The sequence below is a fragment of the Camelina sativa genome, unplaced genomic scaffold (assembly GCF_000633955.1).
Source record: "Camelina sativa cultivar DH55 unplaced genomic scaffold, Cs unpScaffold00559, whole genome shotgun sequence".
In the NCBI taxonomy this organism is placed as follows: Eukaryota; Viridiplantae; Streptophyta; class Magnoliopsida; order Brassicales; family Brassicaceae; genus Camelina; species Camelina sativa.
The window spans coordinates 40,245-61,001 of NW_010921732.1; the positions used below are offsets into that span (position 1 = coordinate 40,245).

The 20,757-nt window shown below is 38.0% G+C and overlaps 1 protein-coding gene and 1 long non-coding RNA gene across 4 annotated transcripts; one reads left to right on the forward strand and one right to left on the reverse strand.

The window, feature by feature from the left end:
• Positions 1-3,791: 3,791 nt before the first annotated feature.
• LOC104773519 (pollen-specific leucine-rich repeat extensin-like protein 3) lies at positions 3,792-7,402 on the reverse strand. The gene is made up of 2 exons (XM_010498143.1): positions 7,372-7,402; positions 3,792-4,339 (listed from the first exon to the last, which is right to left on the reverse strand). Exons 1-2 carry the CDS (start codon positions 7,400-7,402, stop codon positions 3,792-3,794), a joined length of 579 nt encoding a protein of 192 aa, XP_010496445.1.
• Positions 7,403-12,520: 5,118 nt separating this feature from the next.
• Positions 12,521-13,954, forward strand: LOC109131575. Of its 3 annotated transcripts, XR_002037177.1 has the most exons (6): positions 12,521-12,667; positions 12,767-12,854; positions 12,963-13,025; positions 13,135-13,189; positions 13,322-13,413; positions 13,778-13,953. It is a non-coding gene; the product is annotated as an uncharacterized LOC109131575 (long non-coding RNA). The 3 variants fall into 3 exon arrangements; XR_002037176.1 differs by having other exon boundaries at positions 12,767-13,025; positions 13,778-13,954; XR_002037175.1 differs by lacking the exon at positions 12,767-12,854 and having other exon boundaries at positions 13,778-13,952.
• The last annotated feature ends 6,803 nt before the right edge of the window (positions 13,955-20,757 follow it).

The window sequence follows — 20,757 nt, forward strand, 5'->3', positions numbered from 1 at the left end:
CTACAAGGTGTAACTAGTTCTCGATCAATACAATATATATTAACATTTTTGAAGTACATTTTGGTTTCTGGCTGTGAAGTTTATCTTATTTAATTTGTTTTTTTGCAACATTAACCCCTACAGATTTTCCTAAAATAATATTTCTACTTAATTAATCCCTACAAATTTTCCTAAACTAATATTTCGAATTAACTCAATTAATGGAACTATAGGAATGGTTCAAATTTATTAATGTTTATTGCCATACACAGCATGACACCATCATTTAAGAGATCGAGAAGAAATGCTCAAAACTTATTTAATACATCTTTATGATATGTTGAATGTAAATCGACCCACTTTGAGAAACAAAAGATTACAACCTCAAAGATTATTATGACGTAAATAACGTCCTTAAACACGAGAACCAAAATTAAGGAAATCACATTTTATCAAATATATAACTTTGTAAGCAGGAAATACATCTATTTCTGTACATATCTCATTTAGAAACTAAATATAGTTTTGCAATATAGTTTTAGGATCCTTTGACACCTTGCTGAGCAAAGATTTATTCAATTATAAATATCAACTCCAAAAGAGAAACACAACACCCACAACCAAAACCTAGATTTACACTAGTAAAAAAAATATGTATAGCCACCAATATATTCATGGCTGAGCCTAAATATTCGTGGCTATAAGTAAAAACTGTCACGAATAGTCACGAAAAAAAATCGTAGATATAGCTTCGTAACAAAATTATTGGCGTTGCATTTCGTGGCTGTTTAATCACGAATTTGTCACTCCCCTTTGTGACTACATATAGCTACAAAATGATCACTCTTAATTAGTGGCTAAAGCTAGCTACAAAGGTATCACTGTTTGTCCGTGGCTAACATTAGCTACGAAATACTATGTAATGATGGTAACTTGTTTCGTAGCTGATTATTTGCCAAAAAAACAATAATATGAATTACTAAAAATAAAAACCTATAACAAAAAGCCAAATTCTCAAAACATGAAATCCAAATACCGATATTTTTCATTACCAGAAGTAGTTTGATGTTTACATATTACCAAAAAGTCTTGCTAAACAACAATTACTCTTATCTTACACACCAAAAAGAGTTACTAAATAACAATAAGTAGTAAACATCAAACTACTTACATTCTACCAAAAGATTTGCTAAATAACAGTCTATCCGTTAGAAAGTTTTAACAAAAAATGCTTAACAATCTTTGAAAGTTAAATACCAAATGATGCACACCAAGCATCTAAGTTGCCTTGGTGTGAAGCTGGAACAGGAGTTGTAGAAGCTGGAGCAGGAGAAGCAGTAGCTGGAGAAGGAGCAGGAAAAGCAGTAGCTGGAGAAGAAGCAGGAGTTGTAGAAGCTGGAGCATGAGCAGCAGCAGAAGTTGTAGCAGGAGCAGCAACAGCAGCAGAGGGTTGTCTAATTCCAAGAGACTGCATGAACAGATTAAGTGCTTGTCGTGATGCAACCAGCTCTTCCATCACCGTTCCCAGTAGTAGTGTTGCTACAAAAAAAAAGGGAGAAGAGAGATTAGTAGTTTGTAAGTTAGTTGGAAAATATTGTTGACTTAGGGTATAGAAACATTAATTACCACAAAAGTTTGCCACCAAAGATCTGTCCTCTCATCAGGAACGTCTATTTGCTTTCCATGTTGTTCGAACAAACTTGTAGACAGAAGGGTCAACACCAAACCTGAGAGAAGAGAGAGTAAAATTAGATTCAGCCCATGAACAAACAAACACAATTGTAGTTCTTACAAACTAACCATAAAGCTCCATTGAGTTTACTTGGGTGGAGGTGTGGCTGGGATTCTCTTTCAGGAGCACTCAGCAATGCATCGAGAGCTTTGCTGGCTGTAGTAGTGTTGCCTGTGAAGATGCTGCGCTTGTAGAACGTGTGGCTCCTGGCGGTATGGCACTTAGTGGCATCCATCTTCGTTGCAGCTCTGCAGTTAGAAGCACAAAACAAACAAAAATAGCTGATGTTAATAACAAGTCAAGTAAACAAATCCACAAAATCTAGTTAAGTTTAAACATAGAACAAAGCCAAGTTTAGAATCCAAATCTACAAATCCTGTCCATCTAAAACATGTTCTTAAGAGAGTGAAATGAGTAAAAGTTAAGATTATAGACTCAAATTCAACAATCCCCGAAGACTTTTCTCAAAAACATTTCCAGGGAAGCAAAATAATTAAAAAAAAAAGAATGAGTTGAATCTACCAGCTCAGTTCATTAATCTTTACTTCTTCTTCCTTTTCCTTGTTTACAATAATCAATCAATTTTGTTGAATTGTTCCCTTTTTATGGCAGTAACCGAAGAACAACTCTCAATTATAAATCAATTTCGTTTGATATGTTGTAGAGTTACACACGATTAAAGCAAATACACAAGCTAACAAGAATAAAAAAAACCTCAATTGAACGCTTACTCAAAATCAAAATCAAAACAGTAAAGAACAATATGAACAAATCTAATCCTGAAAACCCTAAACAGAAACAAAAATAAAAGATCTAAACAACCTTATAGAAAAATAGAATAGAGCATGGAGACAAAGAGAGAAAGAGATAGAACAAGTAAGGAATGAAAGAAGAAGAAAAAGCAGAAGAAGAAGACAGATACCTGCTGGACCTGAATCGGAGGGCCCTGGGCGACGGTGGCCGAAGAGACTCTTTCTGTGGGTCAAGGAAGAGATCGATCAAATCGGATTTTGAGTTCGGCGACAGCAGCTTCAACGGAGGACAAGAAGAGGAGGGCTTTAGGTTTTTTTTTTTGCTTTTTTTCTCTGAGTGTCGATGATATGAACGAAGAAGCGGATAAGAAAAGGGTATATAATTAAAATTAAAATTACTATTTAGCAAAAATATTTCATTTTACCGGGAATTAACATTTGGGAAATTATTTAGTGGGATTGGTGGGAAAAATTATGGGTTTAGCCGCCTAAACCAAAAAAAATTGATGTAAAAAAATTATTTAATTTGGTGTAGTGTAAATATAACAAATATATATATGTAGATATTCATAACAAATATATATACATATGTGTAAATATACGCATTACATCTGTATCATATTCATAAATATGAAGACTATTAATTTCAAATTAAAATAATAGTGACAAAGTGTAAAATAAAAAATAAATAAATTAACTTAATATATTATGAATAATCTATTATTCCAAATTTATAAAATAAAATTAATATAAACTACCAAATCTGCAATTCAACAAACAACCAATTCCACAATTCAACTAAAACAATGGAAAAGGCTCTCAAACTTCATTATAAATCAATATCATAAAACATTAATACTATTAAAAACATGCAAAAGAAAAAAAAAATTGTATAAAGAAAAGAACTCATACATCTCATTCTTTGGAGAAGTCATGAATTTGTCACGGATTGATTCAGTGGCAACAATGTGTAGTCACGATTTTGTCACGAACCTTCTTCGTGGCAGAGTATTAGTCACGAGTTAGCTACCCGCATGATATCGTGGCTATAGAGTCTTCTTATTTTTCCATAGTACAGTGTGATGGGATGGATAGTTCCGTGGAATAACCACAAAACAGCCACGAAGTTATTCGTGTCTACTTAGCCACAAATTTTTTTGTGACATATCAGTGACAATATATTGTCACGTCGTTTATTCGTGATTATTTCGTAGCTAACTTGTCACGAAGTTGTTACGAAATTTTTTCGTGGTTAATTCGTGGCAAATAAATTTTTAGTCACGATGCTGGGTGACAAAAACGTGGCCATACGTTTTTTTTTACTAGTGTTAATCCACGGGTTTGGGAGGTGGCGGGGACTTTTCAGGAGTTGGTGGAGGTGTTGATGGTTTAGGAGGAGATGGTGATGGTTTAGGAGACGGTGTAGACCTTTTAGGAGTTGGTGGAGGCATTGAAGGTTTGGGAGGAGACGGAGATGGCTTAGGAGACGGTGGAGACTTTTTGGGAGTCGGGGGTGGTGATAATGGTTTAGGAGGAGACGGTGATGTTTTAGGAGGCGGCGGAGACTTTTTGGGAGTTGGTGGCGGTGATAATGGTTTAGGAGGCGGCGGCGACTTTTTAGGAGGTTGTGACGGCGGTGATGGTTTAGTAGGCGGTGAAGATATTTTGGGAGGTCGTGACGGCGGTGATGGTTTAGGCGATGGTGGAAATGGCTTATGCGACGGAGGAGGTGGAGGTGCAGGGTAGGAGTTAGAGACGGCAGCTCCAGATCCGTTGTTATAGGTACATTTCCAAATTTTGGAATCTTGGAAACTCAAATCCACACCAAAGTAATGGTTCTGGTCGGTATTACATTTCCAAGTAATGGTTGCGTGTCCTCATTGGAGTTTGGAGACTTCCAAAGGTTTTGGCTAACTTGCGATCGTTGTTGTTGGTGAAAAGATGAAACATATGATTTACTTATTTGTTTTTTATTTAATGTATAATTAAGGAAGAAGAATATATTAAACTTGCATGACCTTTATTTATGGATAAAAACACGGACATATAGTATTTTATGATATATTGAAGGAGGATCTTATCAGATACTTAATTGCACTCATCCTCTTATATTTTCTCGGATTGAAATTGTCAAACATATGGTTTTCTTTAAGCTATGTTGCTGATTTCATCATATCAACCGAAATCTAAAGTTAAAGAAAAAAAATTTGCGTACGTTAAGTACGGTCATTTGATCTTTAAACCACATCCATTAGTCATTAAATTAGAGTGTCTTTAAATAAAAACTGTATTTTAATATATATATATATATATATATATGTTGTTTATACACTTAGGGTTTGGTATTGAATTCTAAGTTATAAAGAATTTTGAAAACTTTAACAAAATTATCAAAAATGAATAAATGGTGAAAATTTATTAAGGATTGCTAGAGAGCTTTCTATAATTTTGTTGATTAGTTTTCTCAAATCTTATAAAGTTTTACAAACAATCTCTACTTTTATATTAACATTTTTGAATTACATTTTGGTTTACGCTTTTTAAGTTTTGCTTATTTAATTTATTTTATATACAACATTAACCCCTAACGATTTTCCTAAAATAATATTTCGTAGAAACTCAATTAATAGAACTGAAAAGTTAATTCTCAATCACCTACCTCCTGTTAAATTTAAATGACACAGCCGAATTTGAGTAACAAATGATTACAATCGCAATAATTATTCTAACTTTAATAAATTTCATAAAAACGAAAACCCAAATTTAGAAACTCAATAATCGGGTATGTTTAACTTTAGCATCAAGAAATAATTTCAATATAGTATATATCGCGTTAAGAAACTGAATATTATTCTGCGATAATGTTATCAACTCAAATAGAAAAACACTAAAATCTCTCTTTTATTACTACGGATCGTAAACTCCTTGCTCATCAAGCATTTTCCATGTATAAATATTAACTTCACAAACGAAACACAACACCCACAACCAAAACCACTAATATGACGGTTTTGAAACACGGGTTAAACCACTAATATGACGGTTTGTTGTTATATGGCGGGACATGTTATTGACATGATGGTTTGAATTAACATTAGTATAAATATAAAATATTGTTAATTCGGTTTTGAAACACGGGTTAAATCTTCATTTAATTATTTATTCAATACCACTAATATTAGAATATTAAACATATTAAATCAGGGTAATTTAACTAAAATTTTGTAAAACAATTTAATTATTGGTAAAATTGTGACTTAATACGACAATAGCTTATACATTACATATTTATGTATTTATTTCCCCTATTGTTCGAATAATTGACAATCCAACAAAATTATTATTTAATTAAATAAAACATACTAAATATAAAAAATACATTAAAATTAAAATGTTATTATCCAAAGGTGAGCTCATTAACCGGGAAGAAGAAAAATGACTTCCGCCATTTCTCGTCTTTCTTTGGGAGGTCGTCGAAAACCTTGAGCCCAGAGAGCGTACTCACATAGAGAGTGCCCTTGGTGCGCCCCATTTTCACGGTGTAGACATGGAGAAAGTCCGCCAAAGATAGTGAATAGTCGAATTCCTCCCCCATGGTTTGAAGGCAAAAACAGTCCGAACAAAATTCGGGCACATCTGGGGGAGAGTGAAGCCCGGTTTGAACATCATTTGCACGATGAGTTCGAGAAGTGGGAAAGACAACCCGCATGCGGAGAAGAATTTATCGAATGCGCAGAAGTAACCGGAAGGAGGGTTTTCTGGAGACTCATGTGCTTCCGGGAATCAAATTTCAATCTCCGAGGGGATTCCGCATGACCCTCTAATCTTTGCCGCGTCACTCTCGGAAAGAACAGACAGCGGATGAGGTTGAAAAGCGATAGGGATGAGCTGTTTTGTGATTTTATTCGGGGTAGATTTTGGAGGAGACATGACTTTAAGACGGAAGCAGAGAAAAATCGATCTAAAAAGAGTCGGTAGGTTTTCCAGCGACCGACAAAGAACAGAGAAGACGAGAGTAAAAAAAAAGCAAGCAAAGAACAAATTATGAAAATAAAAATGAAAAAGGGAAGGTTACCTTTATATGCCGGGTTGAGGAGAAGCAATGATTGCCTTAGAAAATAAAAAGTCCCGGTTTGCTTCTCTCTCTCTTATAGCGTGTTAAGTCTTGAGGTTGGCCCCTATGCTTATTCGAGAAGATAAATCCCATCATTACAACGATAAAATCATGAGATACTGGGTATATTCAGTTTCCCGAAAGAATCAACTGAAGATCAAAATTCCTCTGAACTAATCAGCTCGAAGGACTTGGGGGGCAACTGTTGGTTCCACGATCTGATACCTTGGGTTATGGGCCAGGGCCCAGAGCCAACAAGCAATATGGGCTGAGGCCACAAACGGGACCGGTCCATTAAGCCCGACCAGGAGAAGTGAAGTGGAGTGAAATGGCAAAGCAAATCACTTCAGAGCTTGGGAAACAGTCAAAGATTCCTCTAATCAATTGTATTGAATGAGAGTGCGATAATTACGGAGTAAATTGATATGACATTAATTGTAATCTAGCAGTATAAGTATTGAAGGGGGGAGATTGTAGTGGGGATCGAAAAACTTTCCATTTAGCAATAACACTCATTTTACTTCGCAAGGTTACTATGTCTTCCTTAATCAGTTTGGAACTAGAACGGTGGTAAGCACCTCTGCTCAGAAAACACTCCGAGAAGAGAGGATCATTCGCAGTTCTAGTCCACAACATCCTCCTCATACTCTAGTTGTTAAATATCCTCATCTTGTGATTCATACTCATCATTGGCTTTGAGAATCGTTTGTTGGTTCGAGTACTCCCTTGATAGTGTCATTTTCTACAACATTTAAAACAAGTAATATCACAAGGTCTATAATTAGTAAGCTTACCTTGGTCAGGTCTGGTTATCTTAGATGCCATTGCCTCATTTGGAGCTCTTTTAAAATTATGGTCCACCTTAATACACCAAGTATTGTTATTCCAACCACGAAAATTATTGGATATTAAACATCTAAATAAAAATAACATAGGTTTTCTTTGTAAAATATCCCTATTTTTACTATAATTTACTAGCAAAAATGACAATAGTTACTATCATTGAATATTTCTTTCAATTTTTGCATGAAATTTTTCACATGTCGTAAAACTATTGCAGATTAGTAATCACAAATTACAATGAAACTTCTTGTTGTAATATTCCAATGAATTTGTGTAATGCCCGTGTCCCAGGATATATGAAATATTGGATTTTATATCAGGAATTGAAGTGGATTTAGTTTAATCACTGTTGGTTTATTAACTTGATCGATCTAGTAACTAAATCAAAGGATGGTTTAGTTAATACCGGTTTAGGTAAATCTCGGTTTAATTTAATTAAACCATAAACCCTATTTTTTTATCAAGTGACGCTTTCTCCCTTGCTTGGTGGCTGTTGTCGTTGTTGGTCTGTGAGAAAGAGAGACCTCTTGGTCAATTGGGTGTGAAGGAGAAGAAGGAGATCAACTGTTTTAGAGAGAAGAAAAAATAAATAAGACTGTTAGGGTTTGGGAGAAGGAGGATACGACTGCTGAAATCATTTCCGAAGGTAATGATTTTTGGTACAGTTGTAACTAATCCCTTTTCTTAGATTCCAATTTTTACAGAAGTGAATTAGGGTTTAAAATCCGTGAGTTATTGGCAGTTTCGTGAGACTCTCAGACGCGAGTTGGGACCATCTGAGATTGTAATTGAGGTCGTAGTCTCGTATGGTTACTGATCGGCACGAAATGTTTTGGGAAGCTTCATGACTTTTGGGGCAAGCTTTTCACCAGAGAGATTTGATAGTTAACGGTTGGTTTGTATTTTAGGGTTTTGTCTTTGAGAATGTTCTTTTATGATGTTTCTGTCCATTTTGATTCAATGTTGCTTTTGGTTGTGTGACTTGTTGTAGGACGTTTCTGGACTGTTTCAAAGGCAAGGAGACTTTTTCCTGGTTGTAATTATTGTTTGAATCACATGTTAAGGTAAGTGCGGGACCATGAGCTTATCTAAGTGATTAGTTGTATGATTTGTTTTGTGTGATGATGTTTTTAGGTGTGGTGAATGTGTTATTGGGTATTCTATTTAATGTCTGGTTTGTTATGTTTTATTTGTGGTTGTACTCTTGATTTGCTTGTGTGTATAGCTCTTAGATGGGAGGATTGCCTCAATGGGTATTTCTGGTAATACTCATGCATCTCATTGTGTTTGTGGTGTAGTTAATGTATGTGTAGCGTGGAATCATGGCGATGAAGAGGAGGATGATCTAGGGTCTCGGTTGTATTATTGGTTATGTTATTTTGTTGTTGGAACCTTGGTTAGGATGCTAGTTTGGTTTATATATTCCTCTGTGCATATTGATGTTTGGTTTATTAATTGGGTTATTGTAATTAAATATTATGGGGTACTTAATTATATCATTATTAAAAAAATGGGTCGGATTGTTTCAGTTTGGTATCGGAGCCCTTATGGTTTTAGGGCGGTTAAGTGGATTGGTGTTAGAGTGGTTTTAAGGGAATTTAATTGGTGGAATTATTTTCCTGGTTCTTGGTGCATGTTGTTGTGAATGGTTGTTGTGTGACGGAAATTGATTATGAGTAGTTAGTCAATTTGTGTGTGGTATGGAGTCCTAGTATCATACTCTTCGAGCCTTCAATGAGATTCCACGGTAAGCTTTTATTGTGTTGTGTGATTGTTTAGAGTTTTTAGTGTATGTTCAAGGAAGTGCATATGACTAACAGAAAGTAGTAGATAAAGCCGGTATCGGGAAATACCGTTAGCGGTGATTTGTGAAAGTGGATGTGTTGCTAATGGATTTACGAGAAGTGAAGATGGAGATTTATTATCGATTTTTTTCTTTTGGGACTTGTGTGTCATGTGGAAAGGAAATAGCTCGGGATTTATGTAAATGGAAAGTTTCCATAAATAGAAAGTTTCTAAAAATGGAAATTTTTATGAGAATTAGAGCTTTGCTATTTTTGGAAAGTGTATGAAAACTCTCTTGAGGGGTGGGGGTGTTTACGTTGTGACCTAGGGGTGGTCATGTTGATAATCGGGAAAGAGTATATGGTGGTTAGTATGACATTGCGATGTTTTACGCGAACCATGGGAGGTAATTCTTGTCGGGAAGTGATAAGAGACGTCAAGACTTGTTTGCTCTAGGGACAGTGGGTTCTCAACAACTCATAAGGAGATGGTAGTTCTTCTGAGGGGATGGTGGTTCTCATGTATACTGATAGCTTGAAGGGTGGAGGGCACTGAGAGTGGCTGCGGAGATGGTGGTTCTCCTTCGGGGATGGTGGTTACCCTGGTACCGAGATCTCGAGGGTGACGACCCAAGAGTGAGATGACATGGCTCGAAGACGGTGGTCTGAGAGTGAGATCGGTATGGCTCAAAGGTTTCGACCTGAGAGTGGATGAGTTGGGAGTAAATAATATCTAAGACGTGTGAATAAGCATAATGACCGAATGTAGATTTCGTTGTTGATGGTGGTTCAATCTCAGGTTTTGTGTTGACCGGTGGGGTCAGGATTTTTTGGACCGGTGGGGTCAGGTTGGGTTGACCGGTGGGGTCAGGTTAGGTTGACTAGTGGAGTCATGGTTGTTTGGGCCAGTGGTATCCCGGTTGTGGTAGACCGGATGGTTAGGTTGTGCAAACCATTGCGACGGTGGTTGGAGGAGTTTTGCGGATGAGTGGCAGCATGTTCAGATTCGAGGACAAATCTATTGTTAGAGGGGGAGAATTGTAACGCCTGTGTCCCGGAAAATATGAAATATTGGATGTTATATCGAGAATTGAAGTGGATTTGGTTTAATCATTGTTGGTTTATTTACCTGATCGATTTAGTAATTAAATCAAAGGATGGTTTAGTTAATACCGGTTTCGGTAAATATCGGTTTAGTTTAATTGAACCAGAAACCCTATTTTTAATCAAGTGACGCTTTCTCTCCCTTTGCTTGGTGGCTGTTGTCGTTGTTGGTCTATGAGAAAGAAAGACCTCTTGGTCAATCGGGTGTGAAGGAGAAGAAGGAGATCAACTGCTTTGTTTTAGAGAGAAGAACAAGAAAACAGAACTGTTAGGGTTTGGGAGAAGGAGGATTCGACTGCTGAAATCGTTTCCTAAGTAATGCTTTTTGGGACAGTTGTATCAAATCCTTTATCGTAGATTCTTCTTTTTACAGAAGTGAATCTGGGTTTAAACTCCGTGAGTTATTGGCAGTTTCGTGGGACACGTTTTCTCAGACGCGAGTTGGGACCATCGGGGATTGTAACTGAGATCGCAGTCTCGTCTGGTTTCTGATCGGCACAAAATTTTGTGATAAGCCTCGTGACATCTAGCGCCACCTTTTTTTTTGAATTACTAAGAGGTTCCGGGACCAGAGCATTTTATATGGTCCCCTCGTGATGCGTGGCGCTAGGTTTACACCATAAGGATTTGATAGTTAACTGTTGATTTGTATTTTAGGGTTTCGTCGTTGAGACTGTTCTTTTTTGATGTTTCTGTCCAGTTTGCTTCAAGGTTGCTTTTGATTGTATGACTTGTTATAGGACGTTTTTGGACTGTTTCAGACTCGAGGAAAGTTTTTCCTGGTTCTAATTATTGTTCATATCACTTGTTAAGGTGAGTGCGGGACCATGAGCTTATCTAAGCGATTGGGTTGTATTACTTGTTTTGTGTGATGATGTGCAGGTGTGGTGAATGTGTTATTGGATGTTCTATTTAAGGAATGGTTTGTTATGTTTTATTTGTTGGTTGTACTCTTGATTTTCTTGTGTGTATAGCTTGTAGATGGGAGGTTCGACTCACTTAGTATTTTTTGTAATACTCACGCATCTCATTGTGTTTGTGGAGTGTGTAGTGTGGAACATGTCTAAGTGAAATTGGTTACTATCTCTGTGCATGGTCGGGTTTGTGTGCCCAAGGATGAGGAGTAGAGGCAGGAGATTCTGAGAGAGGCTCATGCGAGCAAGTTGTCTATTCATCCAGGAGCGACTAAGATGTACCGTGATCTCAAGAGGTACTATCATTGGGTCGGGATGAAGAAGGATGTGGCTAGTTGGGTTTCGAGGTGTGATGTGTGTCAGCTAGTGAAGGCTGAGCACCATGTTCCTGGCGGGTTACTGAAGAGTCTACCAATTCCTGAGTGGAAGTGGGATTTGATCACTATGGATTTTGTGGTAGGATTGCCAGTGTCACGGACCTTTGATGCCATTTGGGTCATTGTGGACCGCACTACAAGAAAACATGGATATTACGACTATAGTAGGCGACTATATATGTAGTCGTCATTTTTGGCGACTAAGTAGCTACTATTTAGTGACTGTTTTACAACTATAAATATTTGGTCGTATATCAGTCGTTTTTTGACGACTACATATCGTAGTAGCTAGTTTAGTCGTAATTTAACGACTATTTTATGACTATATTGCATACCGAAATATGTGGTCGCTAAATAGTCACCAATTTAGCGACTAATATGCGACTCATAGTAAATATTACTAAGAAGTCGCATATCAGTCGCTATTTAGAAAATCAAATTTTTCAAAATTTAACCCCAAACCCTTTACAAACTCATAAATTCTAAATCTTAAAAATTAATTCAAAAATCATAAATTCAAAACTTACCCCCAAATCATAAACATATACCCCAACCCTGTACTTTAAACCTTATGCCTTAAATTTTAAAATTTTATAATGCATAGTATATAGAAATTAAATTCTAAACCATATAACCAAAATATAACCATTATATATGTATAAAATAAAAGCCATATCTAAAACTATTTAGTGTATACATATAATTTAATCTTTCCAAAAGCTATTTACTTATAAAATTTATTTAAGTAGTCATTTTAAAATCTAAAACTAATTGTTGAAAAAAAAAAACTTAAAACTAATATTTAGTTTGGGCCTTAAGAGGCTTTGTATCACTTTGGGCTATGATATGAATCGAAATTTGGCCGACAAATAAAAAGAAACAATAAACAAACAAACAAACCTTCGCCCTATGTGCCTCCGTTCCTCGACACTACACTTAGAAAAAAAACTCTCACTCTCGAAACTCTTTCAGAGAAACTCTCACTCTCATTTCTTCGAATCGCGATGACTCTGTCCAGCCAAACCTCCGACTGTCGTCTTTCACGTCCCGTCAATTTGAATCTGCCTGGTAAGTCATCCTTACTGTCTCTACTCACCTTCCCCTTTCTCTCTGACTTCTCGAAGAAAACAATTAGACCTAAACATTTCAGATCTGTTTTCGTCTCAGACCCACAAAATGAATCTCTGTCGATGATTTATATTGACTCTTCCTCATTTCATATCTCGTCTCTGCTCTCAAATCCCAAGCTTCCCCTGTAATTTGAACCCCTTATTTTACGTTTCAACCTCGAAAAATCCAAACTTTTCTGTAATTTGAAGACTTTGTGATTCTTGACTTTCATCTTTGTTTAATGGACAATTAGGGTTTTCACGGAGCTTCCCGGATCTTTGAAATCGACTTTGTTCACAGAGTCACCTCAGTTTAGGTATATTTATTTGATAAAATCTGGTATGTGTGTGTGTTTATGTTTGTGTGTGTGTGTTTGAACATGTGATTTTTGTTTACTATATTATTTTGTTGTTTGTGGTCCATAGAGTGGATTTGGGATCAGGAAAACTTTTGGAGAAGTTGAAGAACATGTCAAGATAGGTAAAAGTCTTATGTTTATTTCAGTCTGTGTTGTTATTTTGAATAGATTAGACAGAGATAATGTTTTATTTTGTTTTTGGTGATTTCAGTCTCTAAAAATGAAATTTTCTGATCATGTCCTGTTGTTCTTAGGTCGAAGATGATGTTTGGCTTACAGAGAAAGCCACAGCCAAGCACACTCTTAGACAAAGCTCATGATGTACAAATTTATTTCAGAGCGGAAGGTAAACTTTCATCTGGTACAATATATTTGCTTTGCTACTTATTTCTGGGAGACTTATTAATTCTGTTAGAGAGTCATTTTTTTAGCAGCCTCTGTTGTAATTTTTGTGAGGCTTTTTGTTGAATTTGTCAAGAGTTATTCGGTAGACCCGATCTATAGACACTTGTTTTGTCTGCACTCTAAAACTAGAGTCATCAATGTCGATCTTCTACTCACACTGACGTTTTTAAGCTAGAGGACATGTTAGTTATAGTGAATTGCTTGTCCCGATGGTTTCTCATTTCTAGTCTCGATTTTGAAATTATGTTATATTGATACTGGGAAATGTGTCCCCACGATACCTTTTTTGTTTGTTTGTTCTGAAGGTACTTGAAGAAATGAGTTGCTCTGGAAACATTAGTGGGAACTACTTAGGCTTCATTGCTCAATGATGGAATACAAAGCAATCGAGAATGTGCAACAAACCATTTATTATGTAGCTGTTCATTTTTTTTCTTCTAATTATGTTTTTTGTGGAGGATGGAGTATTCTTATTTTTAATTATGATTTTTAATTTATTTTGTAATACAGTTATTTTTATAGTCATTACTCATGGTTTAAAATAATAAATATAGTATTCAAAAAACATTATTCATAATTTAAATATAATTAAAACAATTAATAATATATATTTATAATTTGTATAAATACTGTATAAATACAATAACGTATAAATACAATAATGTATAAATATTTAAATACAACTATAGTCGGTAATTAGTCACTAAATTTGGCGACTATGTTATGACTAATGTTCTTAATCGTAAAATTAGTCGTAACATAGTCGCTAAATTTAGCGAATATATTACGACTACGCTTACGACTGCAAACATTAGTCGTAACGTAGTCGCCATTTAGCGACTAATTTACGACTAATTTTTCTTACCGACTAACGATTTACGACAACAGGTTTTAGTCGCTAAATTGTCGTAAAACACCATTTTGCGACTAAATAGTAACTAATTGTGCAGTCGTAAATTTCATGTTTTCTTGTAGTGCCGGTTGACTAAGTCAGCATATTTTCTGGCCATTAAGAAGACTGATGGAGCAGCGGTCTTGGCTAAGAAGTATGTGAGAAAGATAGTCAGATTGCATGGGGTGCCAGCGAGCATTGTGTCTAATAGGGATTCTAAGTTCACTTCGGTGTTCTGGAAGGCATTTCAGGCAGAGATAAGCACTAATATGCATATGAGTACAACTTATCATCCCCAGACAGATGGACAGTCTGAGAGGACGATTCAGACGCTGGAGGATTTGCTGAGGATGTGTGTGTTGGATTGGGGTGGCCATTGGGCAGATAGCCTCCTGACCACCAATCTCCGGCCATCTCCCGACTCATTGATTTTTCGTCGGTCTTCTCTTCGGCAATTCTTTGTTAGTGTTTATGTAGTCCTTTTTGAGTCTTTATCTCCAAAATTTTAAATTTGGATTTTTACTCTTGGTGAGGGTCATTACACTCTCCCTCGTTATTAGAATTCGTCCTCCAATTCTGAACTCTCTTCCTCCTTTCGATATGGTGCTGATGTCTCTCGTCATCTACGTCTCCTTCTTATTATTGTTGTTATCTCCGATTTTGCTACTCGACCGCGATGCTCGTAGATAGTTTGAACTTCCTCTCCTTTCCTTGGTTTTCAATAGTCTTCTTGACTTGGTTCTTCTCTTTCTTCAGCTTTTCATGAGTTCTTCTCCATTCGATATAACTTGGTTTACTCCATTTTCTTGATAGGTTTATCTCGTGCTGTCATATCCTCCAAATCTTGACTCCGCACTCCAAATAACTTCACTCCTTCGACTCCCTTTGCCTCGTACTCCACACGACTTGGCTTCTCTAATTCTTTGGCTTCTACGTTCTGGTCTTCTTCAGTTTATTTGAACTTTGACTCTTCTCCTCAGAATCTCCATGTCTTCGCCTTTCATCTCGGTCTTGTTCGAATGATCCTCGTAAGGGTTTTCGACTTCTCCTTCTTCATCGTTCAACCTCCATCTCCAACTCCTTGTTCGATTTCCAGACTTCGCTGAACTCCTTCGTCCATTCACTAGATTGGACCGATGGAATATTACTAGTCTCGCCACTAAACATCAATTTCCTTTATCTCCTCCGCCATCATTATTTTCTTGCACCCTCTTGTCTGTAGAGGTTGATTTCTTTGGCCATGCATTATCTTCTAGCACTCTCTTGCTCGCATTTTCTTGGTTTTTCTCTTCAATTTGCTTCACCATTCTTTGTTAATTTACAACACTCCATGTTGTTTGATCTCGCCCATTTGGTTTATTCTTTCTAAGAATTTTTTTTAATTCTTTCTTTTATCGCTCTCTCTCGCATTCTCTTCGACTGATCTGATTCGTCACTTCTTGGCTGAACTTCTTTGAACTTCTTCGTTTGTCTGATCGCGCGTTGTGGTGTCTTACGAGAAGTCTCAATCAATCTGTTATTGCAAGCTAATTAAAAATTAACTATGCAATCCTACACAATGCTAAAAACAATCAAGCAAGTAGTTAAACAAGCAAAGATTAGTTAGCAAGCACACAAACAAGTAGATAACCACGGCTAGGAATTAACACAAGTATTTTACACCCAAAAGGGAAAAATAAGTGAGTTCATCCTCTTCACCTAGCCTTCTACTACACAGGGTTCGGAACCTAAGGTTAAGTCTAATGGCTGAAACAAAAAGAAAAACCTATCCGATCCTTACAAAAGTCCCAAAAGAAAACTTCCCTTTTTCCCCAACTATCCTATTGGTTTCGGCAGCTCCTACACTCCTCACAAGGGCACACACACTCCCTAGTCAGCTCCTCAGGTTGCGGTTCAGCGGGAGATTCGGTTGAGGCAGGGGCAGCAGACGATGATGTTCTGGCTTGGTTCAACTGGTTCTCGGCTCGAACGTCCTGTCTTGATGGGTCTCCTCTCTTACTCACGACTTGGTCTCTCGGATTCTCCTCCACTTGGACAACTCGGTTTGGACAGTGGTAAGCAAAATGTCCCCGTACTCTGCACTCAATGCATATGATATGCTCCGGCGATAACAACTGAGCAAGCGTCGTCCTCTAGCAGTATTTGGTTCGGTGTCCTAGTCCTTCGCACACGTCACAGTAATAACTGTTTCTGATCTGGACACAATCTGGGTAAGTCACCCTCTTCCGTGCAGTCGCTCTGGTCCTTAGACGGCCTCTCGGCTGCGTCGTCGCAAGCTGCGCTTCTTGGCCCACTGTCTTTGGCTTCTTGGTGCTACCTTCTCCTACTTCGAACTTGATAGTCTCCTTTCTCCACTCGCTTTCTTCGGCCAATCGATCGATCGTCTCCATCATTGGGTCTCTTGGCACTTCCTCCATTTCTCTTAGGCGGTTTAGCGATCTCTCGTTGCTTAAGACTTCCTCCAATACTCTTGGATCCCACTGTGCATAACTTAGAAACTCTCCTTCCTCTTGGTCATCTTCTGGCTGTGGCAACACCATCCGTAGTGGTATGGCGTGAATTGGACTGCTTCTCTCCGGTACAGCTCGGTCTGAAAGGTCTTGGTTCGCCACATCTAGGTTAGCTCTGCGAACTGGACAAACATTGTCCCTTGGCTCCATGATCGGTTCGGTCTCTGGTACTGGGTCTTGTGGTACATCGGCCTGGTCACTCGGCATCCTGTCTCGGTTTCTCCTCAGCTCCATCACAAACGTTGGTATCCATTCGTCATCACTTGATAATATCTCGATCACCTCCACATGGTATTCCTCGTCCAAAGATATCTCGATCAACTCTATATCTTCTTCTTCCTCCGACGTTGGCTCATAAGACTGTGAATCTCCATCACTTGACTTTATTTCTAGCTCGGTCTCCGGCACTGCGTCATCACCACCAACTCCATTGGGTTCCTCTGGTACAACTTCGTTACCACCATCTTCATTTGTAGGGTACACCTCGGTCAGAAAGTTGAGAATTCGGTCAATCGCCTCTGGATGCTCTCTCATGTAATCGTACGCGCTCTCGCCACCAATCTTGTTCTCGACAAGGTCTAGCAACAGATGCTGCAATTTGTCCGCGATCTCGTGATCTTCTCTCCCATGTTCACCGACTGGAATGGTTTGAAAGTTCCCTTGCGTGTCCATCCTGACTTGGATACGGCTCGGCTCTCCAATCTCCAACACCACAGTCTGATCGTCCTGATCCACTTCCATCTCCTCCAGTCCTTCAAGGCACTCAGATGGATCGGTTTCGATAGACAAGTCCACATCATTCTCGTCCAACACTCCTTCTACACTCCATTAGTCTGGCTCGTGACTGGTTTCTGTCTCGGTCGATAAATAACCGTTGTGATTCTCGAAATCTCCGCGTCTCAGCGATTCTCCGAAACAATCCCCATGTCTCGGCCAACCTCCTGAACCATCCCTGCAACCTGATTCACCTGAAGACATCTAAACACACACAAGGGTAGGTAAGATGCTAGTCAATTCTAAGGTTTACGCTCAAAACTAGACAAGCAAACTACCGGAATCTAAATGTGTTTTTGCGACTCATTTACTCGATAAAACATTGAAAAGCACAAGTTGATGTTCATATATTTTACCTTGTTTTCCCTTAGTTTATTCACATCTTTTGCATCTTTTTCTATCCATTTAGGCCATTATTGTGTAGCTTTAGCACTAATCATGCATTAGGGTTTAGTTGCATTGCATTTGCATCTTTTCATGCATAAACAGGTGATTTTGGAGCTCAAGGAGCATGGAAGCAATGGAGAAGAGATGTGAAGCAATCTTGAGGAGGAAACAAGGGAGTTAAGGCTGAAACAACAAGGTCCGGAGTCCAACTCGACCGCACACTCGACCAGACACTCGACCGTGTGCTGAGGAGGACTCGACCGAGTGGAGATTGCACGTGAGAAGCCAGCTCGACCCCTAGCTCGACCGAGCACAGGTCGAGTTGACCGAGCCGTTGACTGCTTTGACTTTTTCTATTTTTAGGGCTTCCACTTCCCCACTATATAAGACCTTGTACCTGCAGCCACCAAAGTGTCCAGCTTTTTAGATATTCCCAAAAACCTAGTTTTTACCTTTTTTAGCATTATTCCTTTTGCATTTTATTAGATTTTGTACTTGTTTAAGAAAACTCTTAGATTCTTCAATATTGTTGGTTCAATAACTTTCTTAATATTGAGAATTTGAGTTTCATCCTTTGATTAATATTGAAGATCTCAGTTTTATCTTTCTAATAATGCAAGTTTCAATATTTTCTGGGTTTTTGATTTGTTTCATCATGTCTTGTTGTGAGTAGTCTTCTTAGGATCTTGAGGATGGGTTAGGAAGGATTGATCTTGTGGTTTATGTGATTTGGTCAAGCTTGATTGTTGTAGATCTCTTCTAGGCTAGATGTTCTTAAGGCTGATCTTGAACTGAGAGGTTAGGATCTGATTTCAAGCTCCTTAGCATCACACCAATGTTTAAGGAGCATAGATAAGGCTAGATCTAGAGCTTACCATTAGGCTTGCTAAGAGATTAGAGGTCTTGTTTGGTTTGAGATGTATTGCTTAATGCCTGCTTGTGTAGATTCTCTACTGTGTGAGAACAAGTCTAGAATTGCATAGGGTTGATTGTTTCTTGACCATGATAGTGGGAGAAACGTGTCTTAGATTTATATGTCTAGAGATTAGCTCAAAGTTTGCTTGAGAATTGTTGACCAAGTTAGGTAACCACAATGATTAGTTCTTCCCATGAATCCATCCTCAGGAACCTTCTTTGTTTATTGATTTCTAAGTCTTAATCTAGTAGCTTGCTTGTTGTTTATTGGTTTTAGTATTGCTGTGTTTTTGTTGTGTTGCTCTGTTTTCCGGATTCAACCAGCTCGACCCCCCACTCGACCTACACTCGGTCGAGTGCTTGCTCGAGCTCATCCCCAGATTTCTTGTTTATGATTTGTGCTTGTCTTGTTTCATTCCTGTTTCATTCCTGTTTTGTTTCCATTGCATTCACTTAGCATCTAGTTCATTACTTGTCTTGCATTAGTTCCTATTTAGTGTTTTACAGTTTCTATTTCTGTTCTAAGTTCATAATCATTCTGTTTCATTTGCATTTAGTTCTTAGTTCTTGTAGTTTACTTTCAGCATCTTTACATTTCCATCTTAGGATTGTTAGTGACAAACAATCATTACATTTGTCTTAACTTAGATTCATATGCACATCTTATCTGTTCACAAACACTCATTTAGGATTGATACCTCTTGTACTGCAATAGCATAAGGGGAATTGAAACACCCATCCATCATTCCATTCATATATCATCATTGCATACATCCACCATCATTCACCACACAAAAAAACTTGTTTCAATTTGGCGCCGTTGCCCATTTGAGTGTGTTTTTGTGACATTTAGGATCCATATTAGTCTAAGATTAAGTTCGTTTATACACTTGAATCTTCTGTTTCTGGGTTGAAGTTCCATTTCAGGTACCACTCGACCATCAACTCGACCACCACTCGACCGAGTAGTGATCGAGCACCTGCTCGAGCCAGACGCCGGATCTCTATAACCATCAGTTTCCAGTCGACTTGATCACCAACAAGAGCCTGTGCTCAGTCGCGTGCCTGGGAAAAATCGTTTGTGGTAGTTGATGCACACAAGGTCTAAAGGAAAGGACCATCTTCTCAAGCACATTGACAACATCCACAAGGTGACAAAGGGTTTGGGAACTAAGCAAAGGAGAGTTGTTCAGGAACAACAAGAGGTTATAGTAGCAATGGATCATCAGGATCAGGTTCAGAGACCAAGGAACATTGGTGCTGGAGATGCACCTAACACTCACAACCAAAGGGCTGGAATTGTGCCTCCAACTGTTGCCAACAACAACTTTGAGATCAAGAGTGGCTTAATCTCCATGATTCAAGCCAACAAATTTCATGGATTGCCAATGGAGGATCCACTAGATCACCTTGATGAGTTTGATAGAATATGCAGCCTTACAAGGATCAATGGTGTAAGTGAGGATGGTTTTAAGCTGAGGTTGTTCCCTTTCTCACTTGGGGACAAGGCTCATTTATGGGAAAAGACTCTCCCCACTGGTGCAATCACTACTTGGGATGCATGCAAGAAGGCTTTCTTAGCCAAATTCTTCTCCAATGCTAGGACAACAAGGCTGAGGAATGACATCTCTGGATTTGTTCAAAGGAGAAATGAGACCTTTTGTGAGGCATGGGAGAGATTCAAAGGATATCAGACTCAATGTCCTCATCATGGTTTCAGCAATGAGTCACTATTGAGTACCTTGTATAGAGGAGTGCTTCCAAAGATAAGGATGTTGCTTGACACAGCTTCTAATGGCAACTTCCT

Bases quoted from the DNA above. Each gene is read 5' to 3' on its own strand.
- LOC104773519 (XM_010498143.1), bottom strand. From the start codon at position 7,402: ATGGCATCTAAGATAACCAGACCTGACCAAG. The intron at 4,340-7,371 runs GTAAGCTTACTA...AACTCCAATGAG, and splicing joins GATAACCAGACCTGACCAAG to GACACGCAACCATTACTTGG.